This window comes from Aphelocoma coerulescens, chromosome 21 (assembly GCF_041296385.1).
Source record: "Aphelocoma coerulescens isolate FSJ_1873_10779 chromosome 21, UR_Acoe_1.0, whole genome shotgun sequence".
NCBI lineage: Eukaryota > Metazoa > Chordata > Aves > Passeriformes > Corvidae > Aphelocoma > Aphelocoma coerulescens.
This window is the reverse complement of record NC_091034.1, coordinates 7,420,983-7,448,170: the sequence shown is the minus strand read 5'-3', so window position 1 is coordinate 7,448,170 and position 27,188 is coordinate 7,420,983. Positions and strand designations below refer to the sequence as shown.

General features: G+C 42.9%; 2 protein-coding genes across 3 annotated transcripts; one reads left to right on the top strand and one right to left on the bottom strand.

The window, feature by feature from the left end:
- Positions 1-1,277: 1,277 nt before the first annotated feature.
- SDF4 (stromal cell derived factor 4) lies at positions 1,278-14,483 on the bottom strand. 2 transcript variants are annotated; one of them, XM_069035252.1, is made up of 7 exons: positions 14,460-14,483; positions 12,001-12,372; positions 8,623-8,759; positions 8,140-8,253; positions 6,945-7,103; positions 4,264-4,439; positions 1,278-3,084 (listed from the first exon to the last, which is right to left on the bottom strand). In XM_069035252.1, exons 2-7 carry the CDS (start codon positions 12,306-12,308, stop codon positions 2,908-2,910), a joined length of 1,071 nt encoding a protein of 356 aa, XP_068891353.1. In that variant the 5' UTR covers positions 12,309-12,372; positions 14,460-14,483; the 3' UTR covers positions 1,278-2,907. The 2 variants fall into 2 exon arrangements, with proteins under 2 accessions (XP_068891353.1, XP_068891352.1); XM_069035251.1 differs by lacking the exon at positions 14,460-14,483 and adding an exon at positions 13,041-13,131.
- B3GALT6 (beta-1,3-galactosyltransferase 6) lies at positions 13,458-19,624 on the top strand. Its single transcript, XM_069035253.1, has one exon. It carries the CDS (start codon positions 13,986-13,988, stop codon positions 15,000-15,002), a length of 1,017 nt encoding a protein of 338 aa, XP_068891354.1. The 5' UTR covers positions 13,458-13,985; the 3' UTR covers positions 15,003-19,624.
- The last annotated feature ends 7,564 nt before the right edge of the window (positions 19,625-27,188 follow it).

The following is a 27,188-nucleotide window of genomic DNA, read 5'->3' as shown; positions in this document are numbered from 1 at the left end:
GGGATTAAGGAATTTGATTTTCCAGCCTATTGGAATTGGATCCTGGAGCTCAGTTTTAGGTTCAATTTTAGCTGGGATTGCAGCTGTACCTGCACTGAGCCCAGAAAATAGTGGGGATTAAGGAATTTGATTTTCCAGCCTATTGGAATTGGATCCTGGAGCTCAGTTTTAGGTTCAATTTTAGCTGGGATTGCAGCTGTACCTGCACTGAGCCCAGAAAATAGTGGGGATTAGGGAATTTGATTTTCCAGCCTATTGGAATTGGATCCTGGAGCTCAGTTTTAGGTTCAATTTTAGCTGGGATTGCAGCTGTACCTGCACTGAGCCCAGAAAATAGTGGGGATTAGGGAATTTGATTTTCCAGCCTATTGGAATTGGATCCTGGAGCTCAATTTTAGGTGTTCCAGCTGCCTGGGATTGCAGCTGTACCTGCACTGAGTCCAGAAAATGGTGGGGATTAAGGAATTTGATTTTCCAGCCTATTGGAATTGGATCCTGGAGCTCAGTTTTAGGTTCAATTTTAGCTGGGATTGCAGCTGTACCTGCACTGAGCCCAGAAAATAGTGGGGATTAAGGAATTTGATTTTCCAGCCTATTGGAATTGGATCCTGGAGCTCAATTTTAGCTCCCTGGAATTGCAGCTGTGCCTTCACTGAGTCCAGAAAATAGTGGGAATTAGGGGATTTCGTTTTCCAGCCTATTGGAATTTCACTGATTTGATCCAGGATTTAAAAGTTTAAGTAGTTCTAGGATGGCTCTCTGCCTTCACTGAGCCCAGAAAATAGTGGGGATTAGGGAATTTGATTTTCCAGCCTATTGGAATTGGATCCTGGAGTTCAATTTTAGGTGTTCCAGCTGCCTGGGATTGCAGCTGTACCTGCACTGAGCCCAGAAAATAGTGGGAATTAGGGAAGTGAATTTTCCAGCCTATTGGAATTGGATCCTGGAGCTCAATTTTAGATGTTCAAGCTCCCTGGAATTGCAGCTCTGCCTTCACTGAGTCCAGAAAATAGTGGGAATTAGGGATTCCATTCTCATGTTGTCCCAAAATTAAATTAGGAATGTGATGGCAAAATCTATAAACAGATAAAATACAATTATCAGCTGATTTTACTGAAATTTTTGTGTTTAAATGCATTTTATATGAGATTATCCATGGAATTTATTCCTCTTCTTCCTGAGGAGTTTTATTCCCCCCCACTCCCTGGCAAACCTTAAAAGCAGCAGCATTCCAAAGCATGGAGAGAAATATTTAATGGAAAACAAACAAGAAAAAATGGATATAAAAACCTCTTATCCAAGGTATTTAATAAAAACATCAAATAAAGAAGAGGAAGAGTGAAAGAGAGACAGAAATTCTTGTATTTACATTATATTAAGAGAATAAATTTAATCAAATATAACATCTCAGATTTTCAGGAATTCTTTCCCAAAGAGGAGGTTTTTTTCCCCAGGAAAGATGGAAGCAGAGGAAAAATCAATTTTATTTTGGACAGAGATGCTTTCAGAGCTTACCCAAAGCCTGTAATTCCCCCCAAATTCATCATTACCAGCTCATTAACAGCATTAATTAGCAGAGAGCTCATTAATTTTGCCAGTGAATTTTAATTTAGCAGCCATCAAACCCCTTGGGGATTCCCACTGCTCTGTCCAACAGCTCAAATTCCCCAAAAAAATCCAAACTGTTTTATTTTAGACCAAAATCTGATTTTTTAAGCTGTAATCTCCCATGCCCAGTGCAGGTGTCAACACAAAATCTGTCATTTTTTATTTAATTTATTAATTTAATTTTCATTCCAAACAGGTTTTCTGTAACATTTCAAATAAATTCTTCCCCAGCCTCTGAAAAGAGGTGGAAATTTCCATTAAATTCCCAAAAACTCTTCAGGAGGTTGAGAAAACCACTGGAATTGGGTGTGGATATTCCCAGGAGGTCAAACATTCCTTGGAATGACCATTCCCCTTCCCAAAATCCAACCTTTACTTGGGATTCCCTGGATCAGCAGCTGTGAGGGCAATTCCCAGGAGGTCAAACACTCCTTAGAATCACCCTCCCCTTCCCAAAATCCAACCTTTATTTGGGATCCCCTGGATCAGCAGCTGTGAGGAATTGTGTGGGGATATTCCCAGGAGCTCCAACATTCCTTGGAATCACTGTTCTCTTCCCAAAATCCAACCTTTACTTGGGATCCCCTGGATCAGCAGCTGTGAGGAATTGTATGGGGACATTCCCAGGAGGTCAAACACTCCTTAGAATCACCATCCCCTTCCCAAAATCCAACCTTTATTTGGGATTCCCTGGATCAGCAGCTGTGAGGGCAATTCCCAGCAGCTCCAACATTCCTTGGAATCACTGTTCTCTTCCCAAAATCCAACCTTTATTTGGGATTCCCTGGATCAGCAGCTGTGAGGGCAATTCCCAGGAGCTCCAACATTCCTTGGAATCACTGTTCTCTTCCCAAAATCCAACCTTTATTTGGGATTCCCTGGATCAGCAGCTGTGAGGGCAATTCCCAGCAGCTCCAACATTCCTTGGAATCACTGTTCTCTTCCCAAAATCCAACCTTTACTTGGGATTCCCTGGATCAGCAGCTGTGAGGGCAACAAGGGAATATTTAACCAGGCAAAGCAGCCGGAATTCCAGCTGGATTTAACAGCACAAACCAGGGAGAACTGACAGAATCCAGGCCTTTTCCACGATTTCTGGTGGCAGGGCAACCAATCCAAAGAGCTGCAGATGCCAGGGATGGACGGAAAGTCGGGAATCCGGGACAGCACCGAGCGAGGAGCGGCGACAGCAGCAAAGAATTCCCGCGGCTTGGTCGGGTCCTTTTTTCCCTGGCTGGTTTGGGGGTTTTTTTTTTTTTTTTTTTTGGGAAGCAGAAAGTGCTGGAGGAGAGAGCAGGCTCAGAATTCCTCGTGGACATTCCGGGCATAATCCATGAGTTTGCTGCCTGTGAAGTACTCGCTGTACTTGAGGATCTCCTCGAGCTCCAGGTGGTGGTTCTGGTTCTCGTCGGCCACGGCGATCATCTGCCGCGCCTCGTTCAGCGCGTTGTGCTCGTTCATGGGATCCATGTATTCCTAAATCAGGGATAATCAGCCTTTTCCCAGCCCTGAGCACGGCTTCTCCCCACATCCCAGCCCATATCCCAGCCTCAAGTGGATGGGAAGCACAGGAAAAGCTCTTTAAGCAGCGTTTGAACAGCGGGTTTTATCCCGCTTCCGTGGCTGGTCCCAAAAATCCGCATTTTTTCAGCTCGTTCCGAGAAATATTTGTGGAGTTTGGGCTGCAAGTTAAACTCAGGATCAAATTCCAGGCCCAAATTAACAATGAGCAATTTGTAGGAGCTAAATTCTCTCATTTTTTCTAAATTCTTCTCGTATTTTCAAAATTTGGTCAATTTAGGACTTTTTTCAGCCATTTTAAAGCCCCAGAAGGCTCAGAAACCAAGAATTCATTAATAACAAATTTTAATTAAAAAATAGAAAAATGAGGATTATCTTTAATTCAGTCAAAGATGTGGCATCTCTGTGGGTGAATATAAAGATTTCCCAGGTAAAACAGGGATTATTTGAATCAAACACTCAGTAAAATTCAAAATATTCTGTGTCACCACACAATTGTTCAGGCTAAAAATCCATATCCAAGTATTTGGATAATGGAGAAATGAGGAATTTTACTACTTATCCAGTTTTGGAGTAGAGAAAAGCCCAAAAAAGCCCTGAATCAGACCCCACACATGAAAAATGTGTTTTTTAAACCAGAAAACCCCACAAAAAATGAGTTTTGGGTTATTTTTAAGGCTCTTGGAGCCCCAAAATTTGGTGGCCATGGGGTTTTTTTTAGGCTTTTATTTTAATATTCTTAAAATATTAAAAGAATATTTTATTCTTTTTTTTTTCAATGAATCTGGAGATTATTTTGTAACTGGAAGTTTGATTCTGTGCCTTGGGGTTGGGTTTTACCCCTCCAGATCCATCCCAGAGTCTGGGGGTTTAAAAAAACCCCTCAGAGGGAGAAAAAAAATCCCAATTTTCTTTAAAAAAAACCAACATAAAACCACCTGCCAGCACTCCAAAAAATTCTAAATCAAATATTTACACTGGCTTTTAAGTGAAATTAAAATAGAATCGAAATGAAAATGTAATCTTCTATTTTTTCATGAAATATTTGGTAACTAATTGTGCTGTAATTCAAGTATTTTGGGGTTTTAATGGTGTATTTGAAAACAGTTGGGTTGAAAAGGAGCAGGAATTTACCTCCAGCTCTTCCATGGTGACAATTCCATCGTGATTGGCATCGATGACCTCCTGGAATTCTTTCCTCCTGTCCTTCACCCAGTCATCATCAATGTCCTGAGCCTGCTGGTTCTCCACAGTGCCCACAGGCAAAGAAATGAATTCTGACAGGGTGAGTTTCTTATCTCCATCCTGATCTGCACAAAAAGAAGCAGAAAAAATTAAAAATATTTGCTTCATATCCATCAAAATGGGAATTTCCGCCTGCTTTGAGCCTGATTTTGGCAGAGAAAAGTTGTTGGTTTTTATTTTAATTCATTAAAAAATCCCTGGTTTATTATTTTAATATTATTTTATTGTATTTATTATTATTTTAAATAATAAAAAATTCCAAATATAAAATTCTAGAAGGGTAAAAATACACATTCATCAAACAGCAAATAAATTAATTTTTCTAGACCTAAAAATGGACATTTAAGGTTTTTTAGATTTTTTTTTTGTTTTAACTCTTACTTGTTCAATTTACTACACCAGACATTTTCTTACAGATTCAGCATCAAACAAACCCTCAGAAAATTCAAAATACTGAACTTTTTTCTCTCTGTGTGTCACTGGAAACTCTTCATATTTATCAGCAAAAGTCAGTTCTATTTTAATTCTTTTGAACCCCAGGTGTTCTGACAGTTTGAAATCTGCATTATTATTGACTCAAGTGGCAAGAAAAACAACGTGGGGACCCAATAATTCTGAATACTCAAAAAAAAAAAAAATTACTGTTTGCTTAGAAACCTCAATCTTTTCTTTCCATTTTCATGACTAAGCCACAGCTGCTGAGCTGGGGAAGTCCCAAGTCCCTGAGAGAATATTTTAAATCAATGAATTTGATAATATTTCGTGTGTAAAATGCTCAAAACCAGCAGAACTTCAGTGTGAAGCAGTGAAGAAAAAGCTGATTTTTTAAAATCTAGAAATACTCAGGTATTTATTATTTATATATAAAAATATATGTTATTTTATATATACTGCATAAAATATGATAAATATGTATGTATATATTTATAGGTATAAATACTCATTACTTATTTTTATTACTATATTATATATGCTATATATTATTATATTTATTAATTATATTTATTATGTTTATTAATTATATTTATTGACTACACTTATTGATCAAATTTATCAATTACATTTATAAATCATATTTATTAATTATATTTATAATTATATTTGTTGGTTATATTTATTCATTATATTTATTAATTATATTTACTTATAATTATTATTTATTTATTATATTTATTAATTATATATTACCCCAATAATATATATTATATTCATATATAAATACACATATTGTTATTTATAATTTGGATTATTTATATTCCTTATTCTTTATAAATAATCACCAATGATTCTGTGATTTAAAAACCAGAAATGAAATTGAATTTCGAGATGCATTAAAAAAACTCCAAAGAATTCCAGGATTTGTGCTCACATACTATTACTATTTATAATTTATAGTATTCATTTTTTATAAATAATCACCAATTAGTCAATGATTTAAAAACCAGAAATGAAATTGAATTTCGAGATGCATAAAAAAAACTCCAAAGAATTCCAGGATTTGTGCTCACATATTATTACTATTTATAATTTATAGTATTTATAAATCATCACGAATTAGTCTATGATTTAAAAACCAGAAATGAAATTGAATTTTGAGATGCATAAAAAAAACTCCAAAGAATTCCAGGATTTGTGCTCACATATTATTACTATTTATAATTTATAGTATTCATTTTTTATAAATAATCACCAATTAGTCAATGATTTAAAAACCAGAAATGAAATTGAATTTCGAGATGCATAAAAAAAACTCCAAAGAATTCCAGGATTTGTGCTCACATATTATTACTATTTATAATTTATAGTATTTATAAATAATCACCAATTAGTCTATGATTTAAAAACCAGAAATGAAATTGAATTTCGAGATGCATTAAAAAAACTCCAAAGAATTCCAGGATTTGTGCTCACATATTATTACTATTTATAATTTATAGTATTTATAAATAATCACCAATTAGTCAATGATTTAAAAACCAGAAATGAAATTGAATTTCGAGACGCATAAAAAAACTCCAAAGAATTCCAGGATTTGTGCTCACATACTATTACTATTTATAATTTATAGTATTCATTTTTTATAAATAATCACCAATTAGTCAATGATTTAAAAACCAGAAATGAAATTGAATTTCGAGATGCATTAAAAAACTCCAAAGAATTCCAGGATTTGTGCTCACATATTATTACTATTTATAATTTATAGTATTTATAAATCATCACGAATTAGTCTATGATTTAAAAACCAGAAATGAAATTGAATTTTGAGATGCATAAAAAAAACTCCAAAGAATTCCAGGATTTGTGCTCACATACTATTACTATTTATAATTTATAGTATTCATTTTTTATAAATAATCACGAATTAGTCAATGATTTAAAAACCAGAAATGAAATTGAATTTCAAAACGCATAAAAAACTCCCCAGAACTCCAGGATTTGCCCTAAAAACTCACTTTTTTTTTTTTTTTCCTCCTAAAAATCAGAATATTTCATGAAAAACCCTCTCGACATCCACCTCAAACAACAGAAGAGCGCACGGAAAGAATTCCCAAGAAAGGGTGGATTACCTAAATCCCGGATGATTTCCTTGACCATGAACTGCAGCATGCCCCTGCTGTGCTCGGGGTGCAGGAAGGACAGGAACTCCTGCTCGGTCAGCAGCAGGTCCGGGGGGGGGTTGTCAGCCTGGTACCAGCGATCCTTCAGGTTATCCAGCACTTCCTGGGCTGCAAAGTTGGGATTTAGCACCACTTTTAGGCATTTCACTCGGCACAATCCATTTTTAAGGTTGAAATGGTCCCGATCCATTGATTTCAAGCTCTCAGAGGGTTAATTAATGCTGGTCTGTAAGCCTAAACCCTGAAAATTTTTATTTATCACAGTATTTATTAATTTTGCTGCAAAAAAAAGTAGAATCGGGGCGTACAAAGAGATAAATCAGCACCAAAATCCCTTTCAATCTTCCCTGGAATTCTTGCATTTCATTCCACAATCCAATTATTATCTGTCAATATCTATCAATTAATTAAAATTAAACCCTTCCTTTTGGCCTGGCATCCAAATTTCTGCAGGAAGTGCCTTAAATGCAACACACCCAGGTGGTTTTTATTAAAAAAAAAAAAACAACACCACTTTTACAGTGTTTGGAGGATGAGAAAAACCCCTCAGGAAGTGGGGGATGAATAATTTGATTTTCCTAAAGAAGATTTTGGTGCTCAGGTAAAGAACTGATGCCCTGATTCAGCAGCTTTGGTGTGCTGAGGTTCCTGGAAGCTGCCCCCAGGTGATTCCCCTGCCAGCGAATTCTCAGCTCCTTTTTGCATCTCAGTTGCTTTTTAATCACTGGAAAATGTCACCTAAGGCCTTTTTAAATGACTAATTCCTGCAGGGAAAGGGAGAAGCTTTGGGGGGGGATTTTACAGTAAATTTAAATGTTTTTTGAAGGGGGAAAACGGGGAGATTCCTCTTTAAAATTGTCATTTTCATGGCAGATTCTGGTGAGGAACAATGTAGGATTTGTGTCTTCTGACTTAAAACTTTGGGGTGGATTTAACAGTAAATTGAAGTTTCTTTAAAGGGGAAAACAGGAACATTCCTCTTAAAAATTGTCATTTTCATGGCAGATTTTAGGTGGAAAAAACACAGAATTTTTGTTTTCTGACTTCAATCCTACTCAAGCAGGACAACCAAAACATTTCTCTCCCATTTTTATTTTCACATCCAGGTTTTAGGAACACAAAGCCCACCCCACTGTGCACTTACTTTCTTCATCTATTTTCAACTCCTCGTTGTTTTTGATTTTCTCTGCAATTTCCTTTTCATTGAAGCCTTTGCTTGCCAAGAATTTAATTTTATATTCGTCCCAGGACACGTGGCCTGGAAGAAAGAGAAAATCTCAGCCTGAAATGATGAATTTTTGATTTTAGGATTTAAAAATCAGCAAGTTTTAAAATCCTGTAGTCCAGCATTACAACCCCACACTGAATTTTATGAATGACAACATAAAAGCTGTCACCTGATTCACTTCTGGGTTTATTTAGCCACAAAGGTTTTGTGAAAAAACCAATTTAGGTTGTTTTTTCCACTACCTTATGAAACAAAGAGGTGCCTGCAGCACATCCCTTCCCACAGAAGCCAAAACTTGGGATTCCCAACCCAAATTTTATCCCAGTAGCCAGTTCTGGATGCCAGAATTGATGTAAAAAGTCATTTTTGGATGGAAAAAAAAAAATATGTTGATTTTACCATCCCCATCAGGGTCCACAGCTCGGAAATGCATTTTGTTCTCCTCCACGGCTTCCTGGAAGTGCTCATCTGTTTTTTCCATGATCCAACGCTGCATTTCTTTGGCACTGATTTTTTTATCATTATTTATATCCACCCTAGGCAGGAAAAACAAACAGGATTTAAATTTGGGGCTTAGGAGGGAAAGATCTGGTTTGGTTTCTAGCTTCTAAATTGTTTTATTCAGCACTAATAAACAGAAGAAAGAACATTTATGACTCTCTCTGAGAAACAAGTGGCAGCTCGGCCTTTATTTCATAATTAAATGTAAATAACTTCATTAATTCAGGCATTTAATTCAATTTAACAATATTTAGGTTACCATTCAGCAAAAAACATTCACTTTGCTGGAGTTAAATCGTGGTTTTGAGGGAATTTTTTCAAGAGGAAACCACAAATCATCCCTGATGGAATTCTGGGTCACTCCATACTGGTTCACAATTGTCACTACTTGGAAATTCCAAATTTCTTCCAGACCTTTAATTCCCTCTCAATTTCTCTTTCCAAGCCCTTTTCTTTTCCCAGGATCTCTGAGATTTCCTGAGGATTCCAACTAATGTTTGATTGCAGCACTTGGAAGTGGAAGAAAATAACAAATTAAGTGTTTTCTGTTCACTTTGATCTCTGGTAACAAATACCAGCTGATATTTTAAATTTTGAACACATTTAAAAATTGCACATCCATTTGTTCTCTGTGAGTTTTCTGCCTGGTTCTTGCTTTCCCAAGGAATTTCTTGGATTCAGAGCTCCAGACTTCAACTTTTCCTGATGAAAATTATCAGGAAAATCCAAGCTGACCATCCTCTCTTCGGCCACCCCATCAATCCTTATTTCATTAAGAAACGAATTGAAAAATTACAGTTAAAAAATAAACATAAATCAAATTTTCTGCCACTTTGAGGGGTTTTTTTGAGCACACCATTAAGTAAGTATTCAAAATATAACTAAAAAAAAATCAGATTTCATTTCATTACCATTTCAGATTCTATTTAAAGCATCTCAAACCCACTCTTCTTTCTATTAAAAAAACAAAACTCAAAGAAAAACACAATTAAAAAGCCCCAGTTTGACTCTGGGCTTTGTTATCTGTTTGTATCACTGAGGTGTTAGTACTGAAACTCGAATTATTCAAGATGTGATTTGCCTTTAAATGTCAATTAAATGTGAAAAAAGAGACAAACAGACCCAAGAAATGCAGAATTAGGGAGTTTAAATATCACAAAGGTGCTATAATTAAACATCAGTTCAGTGGCAAGAGCAGGGAGATGCTCCTGAGGCACTCAGGGCTTAGAAGGGACCAGGTTTGGCATCAAAAATGAGCCTAAAAAAGGCATTTTGTCCTCAATATTTAAAGTTTTGTTTCCTGAGATCACAGCTGTCAAAATTCCTCCTTCTAACTGTATTTTCCACCTAAATCATATCATAATTAGGGAAAAAGGGAACAAAATCCCATTTATTGCTGATTTAGAGCATGGAAGCACCAAGTGGGACCTTGGAGTCTGAACAAGCGTGGATTTTGTGGGAAAACTGAATTTCCCTATAGCAAGGATTATATTGAATATGGATAAGGAACCAATTTTAGCCTGGTTTCTCCAACAGAAGCCACTAAAAATCAGATTTTTGTGGCTTCCTTCCCATTCTGAATGAACCCAGGGCACTGAGGTTCCTAAATAACAACTTTCACACCCAAAAAAACGCCAATTTTTGATGCAAATCATTTTCAGGGCTGGTTTCTGTTTCATCCAAATCAAGATTTCAGCAAGCCAGAGTTAGGAAATGTTTCAGGCACAGTTTTCCTGCCTGGAAAATCATGGTTTGGGGAAGCTTTTCCATGTTCCAACTTTATTTTCAGGAATTCTGTTAGATAATAATTCATGCTTTGAATTTTATTTATTTGTGAATTTTATGGAGCACCGAGCTTTGGTTGATCAAAAACACATTCTGTGTTTGCTTTGTTTTCCAAGAAAATAATTCCAGAGCATCTGGAAGTCTGGGATTTACTGGATTTTCCTGGGATTTCTCTTGAAGAGTATCTCTAGAAAGCAATCAAATCCCCCCCAAACCCTTCCTTACATTTTTAATCTGATCCTCTGAGGGAATCTGAAATAAATCTCTGAATGAAACTGATCCTGAATCCAATTAATTGAAGCTTCCTAAGGAACCTCTTTCATAACAAACAGGAAGAAATTAGAATTTGGGAACGACAATTTCCTAACCAGGAGTTGGATGTTTCCAATAAACACCCAACAATAAAGAAATCTTGATATTTAATATTTTACCAGGGAAATGAGGGGTCTGAACACCACAAAATAATAAAGAATTTACTTTAAATTTTTTTTTAAAAAAGTTTTGGCTGTTTGCTGGAATTCCTTTGCTCAGGAAAACTCAAAAAAGCCCAATATCCAATGTTATTATTGATATTCTTTCCCTTATTAATGAAAAGTTTGCACAAAATAAAGCTTTTAAAGCCTCCTCAGTTTATCCCCCTGGGGTATTGACTGGAGCTGTTTTAATAAAATGAATCCTTCGCTCCAAAAAAAACCCAATTCTGCCACCTGGTGTCTGAAAGTGCTGAAACAAAGCCAAAAAAAAGGGCTTTTTATGGAAGGGAAAATGCCTGAGTGTCTGAAATCAAAGTTGATATTTCTATACCAAGTAAAGAAATTAATTAACTTTTTTTATAAAGCTATAAAATAAAAAAATTATCTATTTTTATGCTTTATTCTCTTTTCTTGTTGTAGATTCTCAGGAATTGCTCTGTTACTTTCTGAACCTGCCCTGGGGATTCCTGAATTGTTGGAATGTGCACTTATCCACAATTATTTTTATTTATTATTCACTTGAAACACCCCAGTTTTAGCTACTGAAGCATCCACTGCAAGTTTTGTGAGCAGAATTCACAATTTTGGGGGGTTTCCTCACAATTTTGCCACATTGTTTCTCTGCCCTTTTTTCTTTATTGCCTTCCCAGTGTTTTCTCTTTACTTGCACAAGTCCCAACAGGAATAAACCCAAGCTCCAGACAGAACAAAAGGCTAGAAAATAAATAAAGAACTCAAATTGCCGATTGAAACCAAACTTAGGACAGAACTGAAGCCCTTCCTCCCCAATTCCTGGATCTAAAATCCAAGTGGGATGAATTATTCCTTGAGCCAGGAAAAAGGAATATTGATTTTCATACCTTTAAGTTATTTTTTCAACACAGAAACTGAATATTTCGGCATAAAACCCAAACACAGCAGTTCCAGGGTGAGGCTTTTCCCTTTCAACTTTTAAACATTAATTAAAATTCCCCTCTTTTTTCCTGTTTCCCTGCTCTTGGCACTGCCCATGACTTACTTTGAAAAAATCACCATCAGCTTCTTCCTGTTCCTTCTGGGCTCTGAATCCTCCTCGAATTCCTCCATCTCTTTTCCCAGGAAAACCTCCTGATGGAATTCTTTGTTGAGGTGTCCATCCATCTCCATTTTGACCCCGTTCAGGTGATCTGGGGGCAGGATCTCGTTCTCATCTTTGCTGTCAGCTGCTTTTTCCTTGAGCACGGAATTATTTGCAGGCCTGGCATAAACATCCATCAAAAGGAAGATGAACAGGAGGGATAAATAAAGAGATCCCAAACCGCAGAGGAAAGCTTGTCTCGACATCATTTTTTTTTGTTTTGCCTTTTAAATTCAAAATATTGGCTGCTGAAACCACTGTGGGTTAAACGATCTAAAAAGGAGAAAAGACAGAAATTAAACTTTGAAGCAAGAGGTCACTAATGAACATCTAAAAATTAGAAAAATCTGCGCATAATATCAGTAACTTATTTAAAAACATATAAATACTAATATATATATATAGTATATATAAAAAGCCTGCACACAAGAATAAATTCAGAGGAAGCTACACAAAAATAGAGGAGTTTTTGCTGCCAGAGATTTAAAAAGCCTGTTAAATAATAAATATATGGAATTAATGCATTAGTTTTCAGTCTGCAGAGGAGTCTGGAAGGGAACATCCCTCAATATGCACAAAGAGCTGCGGCAGCACAGGAATATCCCAGAGATCCCAACAAAAATGCTCCTTGGAAAAGGGATAAAGACGTTTTCGGAGAGGGATGACTGAGGGAAAACACGGTCAGATCCAAGAGAAAGCGGAGCTGGAAACACCCAGGAAACAAGCCCGGGGCGGACCTGTCACAGAGCCATAAAATCACAGTATCCTCCGCTGGAAGTGACCCACAGAGATCACACCGCCCAGTTCCAGGGAAAAAATCCCAAATCCAACAGAGAGAGCACGAGGGAGCCCAAACCCCCCAAACAAACCCCTCAAGCCCCTCAGACCACCCCCCCTCCCCCGAACCCCGCGGGGCTGCGGGAGGGGCCGCCCGCACTCACCGAGAGCCGCTCGGGAGGGAGGGGACGCTGCCCCGAGCGCCGTGACGGCCGCGGGGAGGCTCAGCCCGGGCCCGGCCGCCCCTGAGCGCCCGCGGCCCCTCACGAAGCCCCCAGCGCTGCCAGGGCGGAGGGAGGCGGGCAGGAGGAGGAGGAGGAGGAGGAGGAGGAAGGGCGTCACTGCGCCGCGCGGCGGGAGGGCGCCGCCGCCATCTTGGGTGAGGGAGCCGCCATCTTGGGTGAGGGCAGGCGCCATTTCCGGCAGAGAGGGGGCAAAGGGGCGTTTTCCTCGCAGTCCCATCGCTATCTCGGTAACACGCAGATCGTCTCCTGCTTCCTGGCTGCGTGTGTGTGTCCCCGGCTTTGTGCTCAGCTGTTTTCATTGACTCATGGAATGGTTTGGGTTGAAAGATAGTTTAAAGATACCTAACTTCAAGCCCTGCCATGGACAGAGAAGCTGTGGCTGCCCCATCCCTGGAAGTGTCCAAGGCCAGGTTGGACGGGGCTTGGATGCTGGAAGGTGTCCCTGTCCATGGCACGGGTGACCCGGGGTGGGCTTTGAGGTCCCTCCCAACCCTTTACCATCCCAAGAACAAGGCACGGCCGCGGCCCAGCGCCCAAACCCAAGATGGCTCCTCCTCGGCCTCACGTGCCCTACCGCAAGATGGCGGCGGCCGCCGCGTCAGGGTGTGCGGGCACTGCCCCTCTTCCCTCCCCTTCCCGCGGTGCGGGAACGGCCGGAGCCGCGGCAGGAGCAGCGACGGAACCGCCGCTTCCCAGAGGAGACGGCGGAAAGCGCGGGGGAGCCATGAAGCCACCCCAGCTTGGCGGCGACGCGCGGTGAGCGCTCCCGCAGGCAGCTTGTCCCCTCCCGGCGGCCGTACCGCCGTTCCCGCCTACACGCGGTGGGCGCGGCCGCGGCGCCGGCCGTGAGGGGCCCCCGCGGCCATGAAGGCGCTGCGGCGGCTGAGCCGGCACCGCACCGCGCTGGGGCTCGGCGGGCTCTCGCTCTGCGCCGCCGTCCTGCTCTACCTCGCCAAGTGCACCTCGGAGGGGCTGCGCCCGCTACCCGCGCCCCCCGCGCTCCCGCACAGCCAGCCCGGCCGGGGGGCCCGCGCCGCGCCCCCGCCCGCCCCTGAGGGCAGCGCCTTCGTGGCCGTGGTGGTGATGAGCGGCCCCAAGTACAGCGAGCGGCGCAGCATCATCCGCAGCACCTGGATGGCGGCGGCGCGGCAGGCGCCTCACGGGCACGTCTGGAGCCGCTTCGTGGTGGGCACGGCGGGGCTGGGCGCGGAGGAGCTGCGGAGCCTGGAGCTGGAGCACAGCCGGCACCGGGACCTGCTGCTGCTGCCGGAGCTGCGCGACTCCTACGAGAACCTCACGGCCAAGGTGCTGGCCACCTACGTGTGGCTGGATGCGCACCTGGACTTCCAGTTCGCCCTCAAGGCTGACGACGACACCTTCGTGCGCTTGGATGTGCTGGTGGAGGAGCTGAGGGCCAAGGAGCCGCGGCGCCTCTACTGGGGCTTCTTCTCGGGCCGCGGGCGGGTGAAATCCGGCGGGAAGTGGAAGGAGAGCGCCTGGGTGCTGTGTGATTATTACCTGCCCTACGCGCTGGGCGGCGGCTACGTGATCTCCGCCGACCTGGTGCGCTACCTGCGGCTCAGCAGGGACTACCTGAACCTGTGGCAGAGCGAGGACGTGTCCCTGGGGGTGTGGCTGGCGCCCATCGATGTGAAGAGAGTGCACGACCCCCGCTTCGACACCGAGTACAAATCGCGGGGCTGCAACAATAAATACATAGTGACTCACAAGCAGAGCATCGAGGACATGCTGGAGAAGCACCAGACGCTGGCGAAGGAAGGGAAGCTCTGTAAGGAGGAGGTTAAACTCAGGCTTTCCTACATGTACGACTGGGGAGTGCCTCCCTCCCAGTGCTGCCAGAGGAAGGACGGCATCCCCTGAAAGCCTCAGGAAGGAGGAGGCGAAGCGATGATGGACTCTTGGTTGCTGTTACACGGGGAGAATCCCATTAACGAGGGGTTAATTACTCTTAAAAAGATTTTGCACGACTCATTCTGTCACCCTGGGACTCCCCGGGAGCTGCTGACGTGGCATGGTTAGAGATGCTTAAAAAAAAAAAAAAAAGGTGACAGAATGCACAGAAAAGTCTCAAATGCCAGGACTGAAGGCAAATAAAAGGGGGCAAAACACGGATAGTAGAGAAAACAAGGAGGAGAGAACTGGAATGAAAAGTTGCTGGGAGATTTTGAACAGATTCTGAGGTTTATTTGCTAAAGATCATGCCAGGCTTTTATGCTGATAACACTGAAATGAGGCCACTGTTGATTCCTTGGCAAGGAAGTGCCAGCTTGGCACGGAGGGAGGAGCCCAGTGCAGCTGTTGGTGCCAGAGGAAACATGTTATTGCCACAGGCAGGAAAAGGTAATCCCGTTTTTCCTGGGATACCTGCAGGGAGAGCTGTCTTTGGCAGGGAAGGGAGTTACTAAATCTGTTAATTTCTCTCGAAGCTTTTTGCTGTTTTAAAGGCAATGTGTACATAAATTATCTGGCAGCTACAAAAATGTATTTAGGGAGGTGGCTGAGGTGGGTATTTGGCAGATGCAGAGTTTATTCTCTTATTTTGGGAGCACTGTCCTCCTGCAAAGCCTCCAGGTGTTGTTTTTTAGCTCATCCTCCACAAGAAACATTTCCCTCCAACAGTCAGTAACTCCCTGGCTGCTCCAAGACATTGCAGACTTCAGATTTATATTTATTTCTAATATAAATGAGCAGGAATCGATCAGGGGAAGTTCCAAAAACATTGCCCAAAGGTGGGCACTTCAGGTGTAAAAGTGAACTTGGTGTAGTCAAGAGAAATGGGTTCCCCCCACCCCAAAAATTCCACTTTGAGAACTTTATTTCTCTTTTCAGGACACTAAAAAGTCACATTTAGGTGCCCAAAACTGGGGGGATTCTCTCCAAAAAACACCTTGGAGAGGAACTAAAATTTAATTAATCGAAGGGACACATCCACAAATGGGATTTTGTCCCTCAGTCCTGGCCACACCAAAATAACCCTGGCACTGGCAGAGATCCCACAGGACTCAGACATTATTTCTTTATCTCCAGACCTTCAGCTGAGCCTGCCATTCGAGCATTTTTGAGTGGCAGCTGCTCCAAAACACCCCATATTTTTCCCAGTGCTACTCCAGCCCCCTGTGCCAGCTGCAGCTCTTGCAGTGCGAGCAGTTTTTACTTTGTACATGTAAAAGTTCTTTTTTTTTTTTTTTTAAATGTCTTTTTGTGACCAGTTCTGGTGTTTGTTGCACTCTGCACTTTCATTCCCATTCCGTTCCTTCCTTCCCAGCTCAGTGTCTGGAAGAGACAAATGGCAAAGAAAAATTCCTTTAAAAAAAGGTGCCAATATCTCTTTAGTTTTGCTCCTTAGCAAAATTAGGAATTCATACCAAAGGGATCAAGTATGGAGTGGTTTTTTTGATATTCTGGTGCTTTAGTTAATTATTGAGGATTAAAAATCTTCTGCAGAGGATTTTTCTATTTTAAAGATTTCAACAAGGCTTTGACTTCCTCCTAAAACAAAACTAAAATACTGCAAAACTCAATTATTTTAGCATGTTAAACTGAATTATTATTAGCATCCATCCTAATGCATGCTTTGGGATTAGCAGGGAATGTCTTTTTCCCAAAAGAATCCTATTCCAAACCAGGAATTTACCAAGATGACAGCAAATCTCCATTTTTTTAACCATCCATTTGCCATCTGGGCTTCGTCAGTGTTGTCTGGAAATGTGATTATAAATACTTGTAATGTGAATATTTATTTATAATTATTGCCAGTGTATTCTCTATAGGAAAATAAGCTGCTTAAATGTCATTTTTACACCCAGGAGGTGCTGTAACATCCATGAAAAACAAGGATCAGGCAGGGCTGGGATTTTTGGGGATCCAAGCCATTCTTTGAGGCTGGATCAGAAGTGCAGATCCACGTGGTGTTTATCCAATTCCATCCAGAGCTGGCTCCGTGGAAGTTGTTCCCATTGGGATTTTGACTCCTCACTTTCCCCCCCCCAAAAAAAGTGGTTTTGATCCCTAGGAAAATTCCTGGAGAAATGCTGGATCTGCAGCTGAGATTGCAGCCTGGAAAAGCTCCCCCAGAAATGATGGACACAGCTCCAGCACTGGATATTCCATGGTTTTAGGGACCATTCCCAACCTCAGTGATTGGGGGATCTTGGTTCCATTTCAGGTTACCCCAAGTTTTGCTCCAGCTGGAAAACACCACAGGAGCTTTGCCCACATCCTTGGATTTCCCTTGGATTTCCCTTCCCTTCCCTTTAATTCCCTCTCTCTCCAAGGAGAGCTCTTGGATTCCAATTGCAGCTCCCTGGGAAATTCCCAAATTCATAAAAAATACCTTTAATCTCCTTTTTTGGGGGGATATTTTAGAGGCAAATGGAAGAACTTGAGAGAGAGCAAACAACTGGAAGTGGCATTTTGTGGTGTCCAAAGGTTGGACTTTTCCAGCCTTGATGATTCCCTAATCCCACATATTTTGTGGAAAAAGCCAGAAAAAAAAAATAATAGTTTTAATTTCTATTTTACCTGAAAAAGACCTTTTAAGGTTATTTGGAATCATCCAAATGTGTGTTTTAAATGAGTGAATCACTACAATTTTAGAATTGAAACCATCCAAAATGCATTTTTGGAGCCGAATCTGAAGCACTTTTGGAACAATAAATGAGCTGAACAATTAGCAGGAGTAATCAAAGGCTCTTTCCCACCTGCTCAGGATTAAATTCCCGATTCCTGCCATCATCTCCCAGTGTTTTATGGGGTTGTTTTACACTTCAAAGCCATTCTGGGATCATTTTCCTCTCTGGGAAATCAGATGAGGAGCCTGATTTCAGATTTTTTGGGAGAATATTTCAATCTGCTGAGAAATAATTTGGATTTTGGGTTTTATTGCAACTCTCAGAGTGGGAATTTCGGGTTTAATGAAAATAAAATGACCCAGGAGCAGATTTATCTTTATTTTTTGTAGCTCTTTGTTTATTTAAAGAGTTTCTTTTGGGTTTTTCCTTCCTCAATATTTTATATTTTTTATATTATTAAAATTCTCCCCTCAGCTTTCCTAGACCTGAGTGCGATCCACAATAATTTAATTTATTTTGGCATCCAGCAAAATTATCCATGTGCCATTCTTGAGCTTTTTGGTAATTCCAGAACAATTTAAATTAAAATAAATAAATTGAAAGAAATTATTTTTTTTAATCAGGCATTAATCAGAAATTAATAGAAATTAATTGTTCATTATGTTCTCTGCTCGCCTCTTTAAGAATTAATACTGAATTATTTAGATCTGGCAATGGCATAAACTCAGAAAATTTGCTTTATTTTCCAGTGATTTCTTTAAATTATGTGCAAAAATAAACATTGAAGCATTCCTTGCTTTACTAAATAAATCAAATAAATGAATTAATACATGAAGTTTCACTTCAAAACCTCTCAAGCTTCTGAAAATTCCTATAATCACCTCGGAATTAAAAAATACCAACAATTAACTCTAAGAAATTGCTATTCCTGTATTGGAATCTTTTCTTTTCTGAATGTTCTTGTTCCTCTGAATTTTGTTCTGTTACATTTTGGACAAAAATTGAATTTCCTGGAGTGGGAATTCCTGATTTTTGAGGATTTAATTTGTATTTCCTGACATTTCAGGGATCAGGGTGGAAGCTCTGATGGAGAATTTGATTTTTATTCGGTTTCTTTTCAGCAGAGCCGAAATTTGGGGGATTTCTGACAACCTTGGAGCTCCTTCAGAAATTCCAGAGAGGGTGAAATAAAAATAAAAATAAATAAATGTCAGAGACTTCCCATACCACAGAATTCCAGAATAAACAAGGAATTAACTTTGCCCCAACCACTGCCCCTTGAAACTCATCCATATCCAGGTTTTTCCCAAGGAAATCACAAGTAAAAGGAATTTATTCCCAGCATCATCTCCTTTTTTTCCCAGGGAAATTACAAAGAAATCCATTTATTCCCAACCTAACATCAATTTTCCTGTGATTTTATCCTCCTCACCCTTTATTTCCCAGGAAAATTGCAAAGAAATCCATTTACTCCCAGAATAACTTCCATTTTCACATTGTTTCATCCACTTTTACCCTTTCTTTTCCCTGGAAAATTCCACCTGGGAAGCAAAATCAAGTGAGGGTGAGGTCAAATTATTTTAAAGGGAATATTTCCCCCCCGATTTCCTTGGAATATTTAATCCCTGCATTCCAATATTTTTAAAACTGCTTTTCCTCCGAATTTCAAACATTCCACGCTCAAACAAAGAACTCAGACTTGCCACAAAGATTTAAAATAATCCTGGTTTGTTTTTTTTTTCCCCATAAATAATTCTGAATAATTTTGGGATTTTGCTGTTGAAGCAAAGGGATCCATTTGGGAATTTATTCCCAAATTTTCGTACCTGTTCGAGGCAGTCGCTAGGTGTCACTCCATGCCTTTGGAAGCACAGAAAGGATGAATCCCTTAAAAAAAAAAAAAAAAAAAGGGAATTAAAACTGTTCAAAGACAGTTGTTTATGAACTAAAATCTGGTGGAGCTCTCTAATTTCAACATAAAATGATGGGGAGAAAAGGAAAAGGAGTTTTCCAATTAAAAAAATGGAATCAGGGGGGAATTATTAAGGGGAGCCACCGTATTTTTCCCTGGAATTAATGGAAATTTAATGTGAAAACCCCTGAGATTTAAAGACAAACCTTTGCAGAAGCCCAAAAAAAGCCCCCAAAATATAGGAAAAAATAATAAAATTAATAAAATGTAATTAAAATTAAATTTAATAAATTAATTAACAATATTCTGGGAATTTTTTATGGAACAACTCAAAACAACCCGGTCCCTGTGTTCCCTTTTAATCAAGAATTTTTGGGGTTTCATCAGCTGAAAATTCCCTGGGATTTCCAAAGGATTTAATTCCCAAACCTGTCTGTGTGGGACCCCTGCTCCAACTTTTGGGATGATGAAAGGATGTGTAGAAATTAAAAATTCCTATTAAAAGTTATTGACGCTCCAGGAGCTTCCCAGGAGATTTTTTGTGGGATTGGGAAGCGATTCCTCTTTATTTTCAGTGGAAAGATTCCCTGAAATTTAGGGAAGTTTGGAATTCTGTTACACTGAGGAACATCTACTGATGGGAAACGTGGAAAAAAAGTGGAAAAATCCGGACACTGCTCCAAGGTTTGGAGGAAACCTCAGAAATGCACGGAGCTCTGGATGTGCCAAGGAATGTCCAGGAAGTTGGGAAGGAGCATCTCCTCCTGGAAAGCCACAATTCCCCCTTCTGGTGGTCCCTGTCATTCCCTGCTTCCCTTGACAGCCAAAATCCCGGGAATGTGAGCCCTGTTTATTTTCCACCCTCCAGAGCTGGCAGAGTTGGAGCAGCTCCCCCAAAGTTCTGGATCCATGAGGAACAGAAAGGGCTGGAAAATGAAAAATTCCCTGTTTTTGAAATAAAGGAAAATGTTGTTGTTGCCGGTGATCAATGGATTTGGGATGGTGCCAAAGGGCTTGGAATCATCACAGCACGAGCCACTGGAAAAACATTTATCCAGAGCTGATCGTGGCCGGGAGAATTCCAAATATTTACTTTAGATATTTATTTTAGGGAAGGACTCGAGCCAGGATGATGGAGCTGGATTGCCAAAATCCCAACGGTTGAGGTGCTAAGAGCCGGAATTCAGGGCCAACCCCTCTGATCTTATCTTGTCTAATTATTTCTCCTTCTTTCCATGCCCTGATCCCACGAAAACAAGTGTCCTGCTCCCCCCTGGGAATGTGCTAGGCTGGATCCAGGCCGGATCCGTGGCTTTGCTAAACTCAAATCCCAGACTGGGATTAATTCTGGAGTTTTGTGCAGTTTCCTGGGTGATTTTTTCTGCCTGGATTTGCAGCTCCTCAGAGTCCAGAGTTTCTCTGCAGATGCCGCTGTCCCTTCCCAAAGGCAAATCCTGCTGGGTTTGGTACAAAAAACATCAGGAGAATCCTCAGCCACACCAGGATCTTCCCAATTCTGAGGTGCTGTGCACGAGAAGCTGGAAAAATTGGGAGTTCTCCTGCTTTTCTTTACCATTCCCAGCCCTTTATTCCATAGGGATTCCTGGCTAGGAAGAAGTTCTGGGTTTTTTTCTTCTGTCCTGCAAAGTTCTGCAGGGTGGGGGTCACTCAGCTGCTCCCTGGAATCTTGGAATTAAAGCTGGAAAAACCTTCCAAGATACGAATCCAAGCATTAACCCAGTCACCACTAAACCGTGTCCCCAAGGGCCACATCTGCAGGTTTTTGGGACACTTCCAGCTCATTCCAATGGTTGGCCACCCTTTCAGGGAAGAAATGTTCCCAAATATCCAACCTCATCCTGCCCTGAGCATTGATTAGTGCAAGGCTGAGCCCTTTTTTGTCCTAAAGAAAACCGAAGCAGTTAATTGGAGTCAGGACTCCTGGAATCTCCCACTCCATATCCATGCACAGACTTCCCAAATCATGGCCCAGCACTGTGGATCCACAATTCCAAAGGAATTGAGAGGGAAGAGCTGCTAAAATGAAATTATTGCCCCAGTTTCTCCCTCAGAACATTGGGAACAAATTGTTCCCCTCAGGCACCGATCCCAAAGGCTTTGGGCTGCAGGCATGGCTGGATTTAGGGAAGAGCAATAAATTGGAGTCAGGACTCCTGGAATCTCCCACTCCATATCCATGCACAGACTTCCCAAATCACGGCCCAGCACTGTGGATCCGTAATTCCAGCAGAACTGAGAGGGAAGAGCTGCTAAAATGAAATTTTTGCCTCAGTTTCTCCCTCAGAACATTGGGAACAAATCGTTCCCCTCAGGCACCGATCCCAAAGGCTTTGGGCTGCAGGCATGGCTGGATTTAGGGAAGAGCCCGATTATCTCACACTTTATAAAATTCCAATCTGGCTCCTGAAAAGCTCCATCAAAGCCAGAGCCCGTGGCTGGGGAGGTTTCTGAGGACAGGGAGAGGGATAAGAAAACAATAACCGGGATCCAATTTCTTCGGAGTCCCGGGAGGAGATAATTGGAGTCTCCAAGAGCTGCTGATAAGATCAGACTCAGTTGCTATTTTCAGGCTCAGACAGCAGGGCTGGAGACACCGAAATAAATCCTAAAACCTGAGCCCAGGGAGCTGCAGGCTCCCAGAGAGTTCTTTCTCCAAGAAAATCCATAAATTTCGCAAGGTGTGGGATACCAGGATTGGCCTGGCCCGGTTGTCCTCGGGGGCACCTCAGGGGTGGCAGATGGGGAAGGACTGAGGGGAAAAGGAGGAATTGAAGGGGGACAACGACCTTGCTTTTAATTCCAAGAGGAATTTTATCCTCCTTGGAGTGTCCCAGCAGCAGCTCCCTGCTGCAATTCCTTCTGGGAGAGAGGCAGGGAACAAGCGGAGCCGTGTTTAGTCTGGGGCAAGGAGGCTGGAAAAGCAATTCCTGAGTGGACTCAGGGTCTCCTGAGGGCACCTGATCCTGGCAGTGGCTCCAAATGGAACCTCAGGCATCACCTGGGGGAAGATAAAATAAACCTGGATTAGAAAACTTGGAGAGGGACTAATTCCAAGCTTAAAATTCCTGTGGAATTTGGGGACAGACCCAGGCTCTTCACAGTGGCTGTGGCAGGACAAGGGGCGATGGGCACAGTGACACGAGAGGGATTCAAACTGGATTAAAAGGAATTCTCCTCATCATTCCACAGTAAATGATTGGATCAGCTTGCCCAGGGACGTTGTGGAGTCTCCAACATTTCAAATCCAAGTGGATAAATCCCTGAATAACCCCAGAGCTGCCCCCACTTGGAGCAGGAGGCACCTCCAGAGGTTTTTCCAGCGTTAATTATGCCAGGATTGAGAGCAATCCTGCCTCCCCTCGCCCCTGGATGTGCCAGGGCTGGTGACAGAGGAAGGGATACCTCAGCAGCAGGAATGCTTGGGATTATCCCATTTCTCCTCCTTTGGGTCCACGCTGGGAGCACCCCACCCCATCCATGTGGATCTGGTCATTCCCTGCCCCTGACAGTTGTTTATCCCAAAACATTTGGCTCTCGATGCCTTCCAGATGAAATCAGACATCAAAGGCCCCACGTTTCCTTCCCTCCCTCTGCATTCCCCGTCCACATCCAGCCCATGGCCTGTATTGATCAGGGATTTCTCCATGGATTGGGAAGAGCAGCTTGGGAGGAAAAGGACAGGCAGGAGCCAGGAGCAGGTTGGGAATGGCTGCAGATTCCTGGATTGGGGAATTGGGAGAGGCTGAGTTGGCAGCAGCAGCAGGAGAATGGAATTATGCAGAAAACACAGGAAAATCCAGCGTTAGGAATATCAAACAGGTACTAGTGGGAAGGTTTAGTCCTTGCAAATGGGATGGAAAATTCCAGGCCAGTTCCCGCAGGAATTCGGGAGCCAAAGGGAGCTGCTTCCATTTCATCCCGATCCTAAATGGGGCTCCCATGAGCAGGGAACCCCCAGGCTCGCCCTCCCCTCACAGCAGCCCTGCTGGAAAGGTTCCTGGATTTGGGGAAAGGGTTCCTGGATATCAGGGAAAGCTTCTTCCCCCAGAGGGTGCTGGGGCCCAGAACGGGATCCTCAGGGAATGTCACATTCCCAAGGCCGCCAGAGCTCCAGGAGTTTTTGGACAACGCTCCCAGGTGGGATTTTGGGGTGTCCTGGACAGGAGTAAGAGTTGGACTCTGATCCTGTGGATCCTTCCAGCTCAGGATATTCCCTAATTCCATGATTCCAAGTGTCCCAGTGTTGCCATTCCTTGAATTATTCCCGCTGTGCCCTTCCCTTCCCCTCCTGCCCGAGCACAGCCCGTGATTCCCCGATTTCCCTGGCGGGGAACACGCAGCCCCTTCCCTGCAATCAGGGAATGTTTATCCCACCACTTCCCTTTCCATGGGAGGCCCGTGGCTTTTCCATTGCTTTTCCATGGCTTCCCAGACATCAAACAGCTCATTTCCCTTGGCTTTTGTCCGTGAAATGGGCTGGAACAGAGGCTCATAAACAACTGGATCAGGAATGCTGAGGTTGATTTAAAAGCCAGGAATTTTTTTTCCTGTCCTTTCTTAACACTTTAAATCCAACTTTTTTTCCAACTTTTTGCCCGTTCCCATCTGGTTTTGCAGAGCAGGAAAGGGAAAGTGAGGAAAAGATAAAATTAAGGATAGAAATTGGGATGAAATGATCCTTCAAGGATTCTTGGGATCACCCTGCAGTGCTGGGAGGATCCTGCCCTGGTTGGGAATGGCGGATCCAGGTGAGGAATTTTTTCCCTGTTTTTCTCTTTTTCTGGGCAAATCCAGAACAATCCAGTGAAAGGACCTTGGGCAAAAAACATTTTATTGGAGCTGCCCTGGGGAACAACAGCATCCAGGTGGTTCATGGATCTGAGGATCCCGAAGGGCTTTTCCAACCTTTGATTCCCAGATTTGGCAGGGATTGGGGCCCTCAAGAGCCCAGCCAGGAACCCACCCGGATTTCCAGCCAGAACTGGAGAGACCTTCAACATTCTTGTGCTTCCCCTTGGACATTTTGGGACTCCAAACTACCTGTCAGCTTTTTCCCTCTCATTCCTACAAAAAAGTGGGAATGAAGAGGGCAATTCCTGTGGTTTGGGGGCTTGGGCAGGGTATAGAATAGGCAGATAAAGAATCTGGCTGGGAAAATTTCTTCTAGTCCAGATCCAGCTGCTTCTCCCTGCCCAGCTCTGCTGTTTGCAAGCCAGAGTCCCAAAATTCCATTTTTCCATCCCTCCGAGATGGAGGATTTGGGCTGGGAAGTGGAATTTACCTCACATTTATGCCCACAATCCATAAAATAATTGCTGCAGCATCCTCCTGCTGCCTCCCTCCTCCTGCAGCGTCCCTCCCTCGTCCTTGGGGAACGCTGGAGAGGGAACAGCCTTGTCACTACCTGGGAATTGCACTAATTGGGATATTTGGGATATTTAATCCCTGCTGCTGAAACCATCCCAGGCTGCTTGATAAAAGACCCCAGTGTCACAAACACAGAGGAGTTGTTCATGCCAGGGGCTGCTCCGGGTGATGGCTCCAGCCTGGCTGGAGGGAAGAGCTGTTATTAGGGAATTAAACCGGCACAGACGACGTTCCAGCAGGGCTCCATCCAACCCACACGGGGCTGGGAGCAGGGAACTGCATCCCGGGGTGAGCCTGCCGGGGGTTCGGCATTCCCAGGGAACGGGGGACAGGATCAGGGGGTCACCCTGCTCCTCCCGGGGCTGGGACCCCCAAAATTCCTGTGCCTGCAGCCTTCCCAGAATGGATCTGAGCTCACAATCCCTGGGGAAAGGCTCCGTGATCCATTAGGAGAAGGCTCCATGAGCTGTTAGGAGAAAGCTCCAGGATCCCTTAGGAAAAGGTTCCGTGGTCCCTTAGGATAAAGCTCCATGGTCCATTAGGATAAAGCTCCAGGATCCCTTAGGATGAAGCTCCAGGATCCCTTAGGATGAAGCTCCAGGATCCCTTAGGAGAAGGCTCCGTGGTCCCTTAGGATGAAGCTCCAGGATCCATTAGGAGAAGGCTCCAGGATCCCTTAGGAAAAGGTTCCGTGGTCCCTTAGGATAAAGCTCCATGGTCCATTAGGATAAAGCTCCAGGATCCCTTAGGATGAAGCTCCAGGATCCCTTAGGATGAAGCTCCAGGATCCCTTAGGAGAAGGCTCCGTGGTCCCTTAGGATAGAGCTCCATGGTCCCTTAGGATAAAGCTCCAGGATCCCTTAGGAGAAGGCTCCAGGATCCCCTTAGGAGAAGGCTCCAGGATCCCTTAGGAGAAGGCTCCAGGATCCACTGGATCCCATGTCCTTCACCCAGAACTGGTGAACTACCAATTTAACTGCTTTAACTCCTACCAGGACACATCTCCTGCATTTCCTGGATTTCCTGGATGGAATTCCGAGCTGTTTTCTCCCATCTGGAATCCAGACAGCCACGGCAGATGTTCCCACTAATCAGAGCCTTCCAGATGTCCTCAGCCTCAGGATGTTTGTCTTACCCAGCCAAAATCCCCAAAAACTTCCCTCCAAATCCCAAATCCAAGAGGGAAACACCATCCGCGGGACTGCCCGAGCCCAAACCCAGCTGGGAAAGCCCTGCTGGAATTTGGGAGGCTCCTTATCCCAAAGATCTCCCAGTGCTTTGATAACCTTATCAGGCCTCTGTGAGGATTCCAGAAATCCCACTCAGGATTCCCTCTGCAGCAGGAAAACTGAAATTTTGGGAAGAAAAAGGATTTGCCCTGGGAAAAGCTGAGCCTTATGGAATAAACCCAAATACTGGGATCTATTATTAATGAATTATCAATTATTTGGGGTCCCAAGGTGGAGTGTTGGAAGGGAATTTTGGATTTTTATACAGGCAGTGAGGCCTGGAAAACAAATCGGGAATCTGGATTTGGATTTTCCAGTTGAAATAAATCCTAATCTTGGGCTCAACCTCCCCAAAAGCATTCCCAGTGTGGCACCCTCTCCTCCCCACTGCAGGTTCTGTGGCCCATTTTCCATCTGTTTCCAGCTAAAAAAAGATGGGAAGGAAAAATTCCCCCCCCCATTCCCAAGGAATTATCCCAAGAAATCACCAACACACAATTCCCCCCAAGGAATTATCCCAAGAAATCACCAATTCCAGCCATGGCTGCTGAAGCTGCAGCTGCACCCCCAAGTGATTCCTGCCAGGACCACGCTCCAGGAAAAGGTTTTTCCCTCTTTTTTTTAAACTTGGAATCCATTTCTCCCTCTTCTTGATTTTCCTCGCATCCCAAACCTGCCCAGGCCTCCGGTGTTTACTTTGGGAACAATGGAAAACTCCTGGCTCTCCCTCACAGGAGGCCCAGGCCTTTCTTCTCCAGCCTAATTAGAGTTCCTTCCATGGCTAATTAAATCCCCCAGGGAATGAATCCAAATTTCCTGCAATGAAAATCAGCTGGATTCGCTCTGGGCACAGCCAGGCTCCTGTGCTCTGCTCTCCGAGGCTGGAATCTCCTTTTCCCCACAGGGAAATACTCTGGGATTGCACAGCTTCCAAGGAATTCTGTCA

Coding starts and splice junctions, on each gene's coding strand:
- SDF4 (XM_069035252.1), bottom strand. CDS start 12,308: ATGATGTCGAGACAAGCTTTCCTCTGCGGTTTGGGATCTCTTTATTTA. Junction 8,254..8,622: donor TGTGGACCCTGATGGGGATG/GTAAAATCAACA, acceptor TCTTTCTTCCAG/GCCACGTGTCCTGGGACGAA. Junction 3,085..4,263: donor TCACCATGGAAGAGCTGGAG/GTAAATTCCTGC, acceptor TCCCTGATTTAG/GAATACATGGATCCCATGAA.
- B3GALT6 (XM_069035253.1), top strand. CDS start 13,986: ATGAAGGCGCTGCGGCGGCTGAGCCGGCACCGCACCGCGCTGGGGCTC.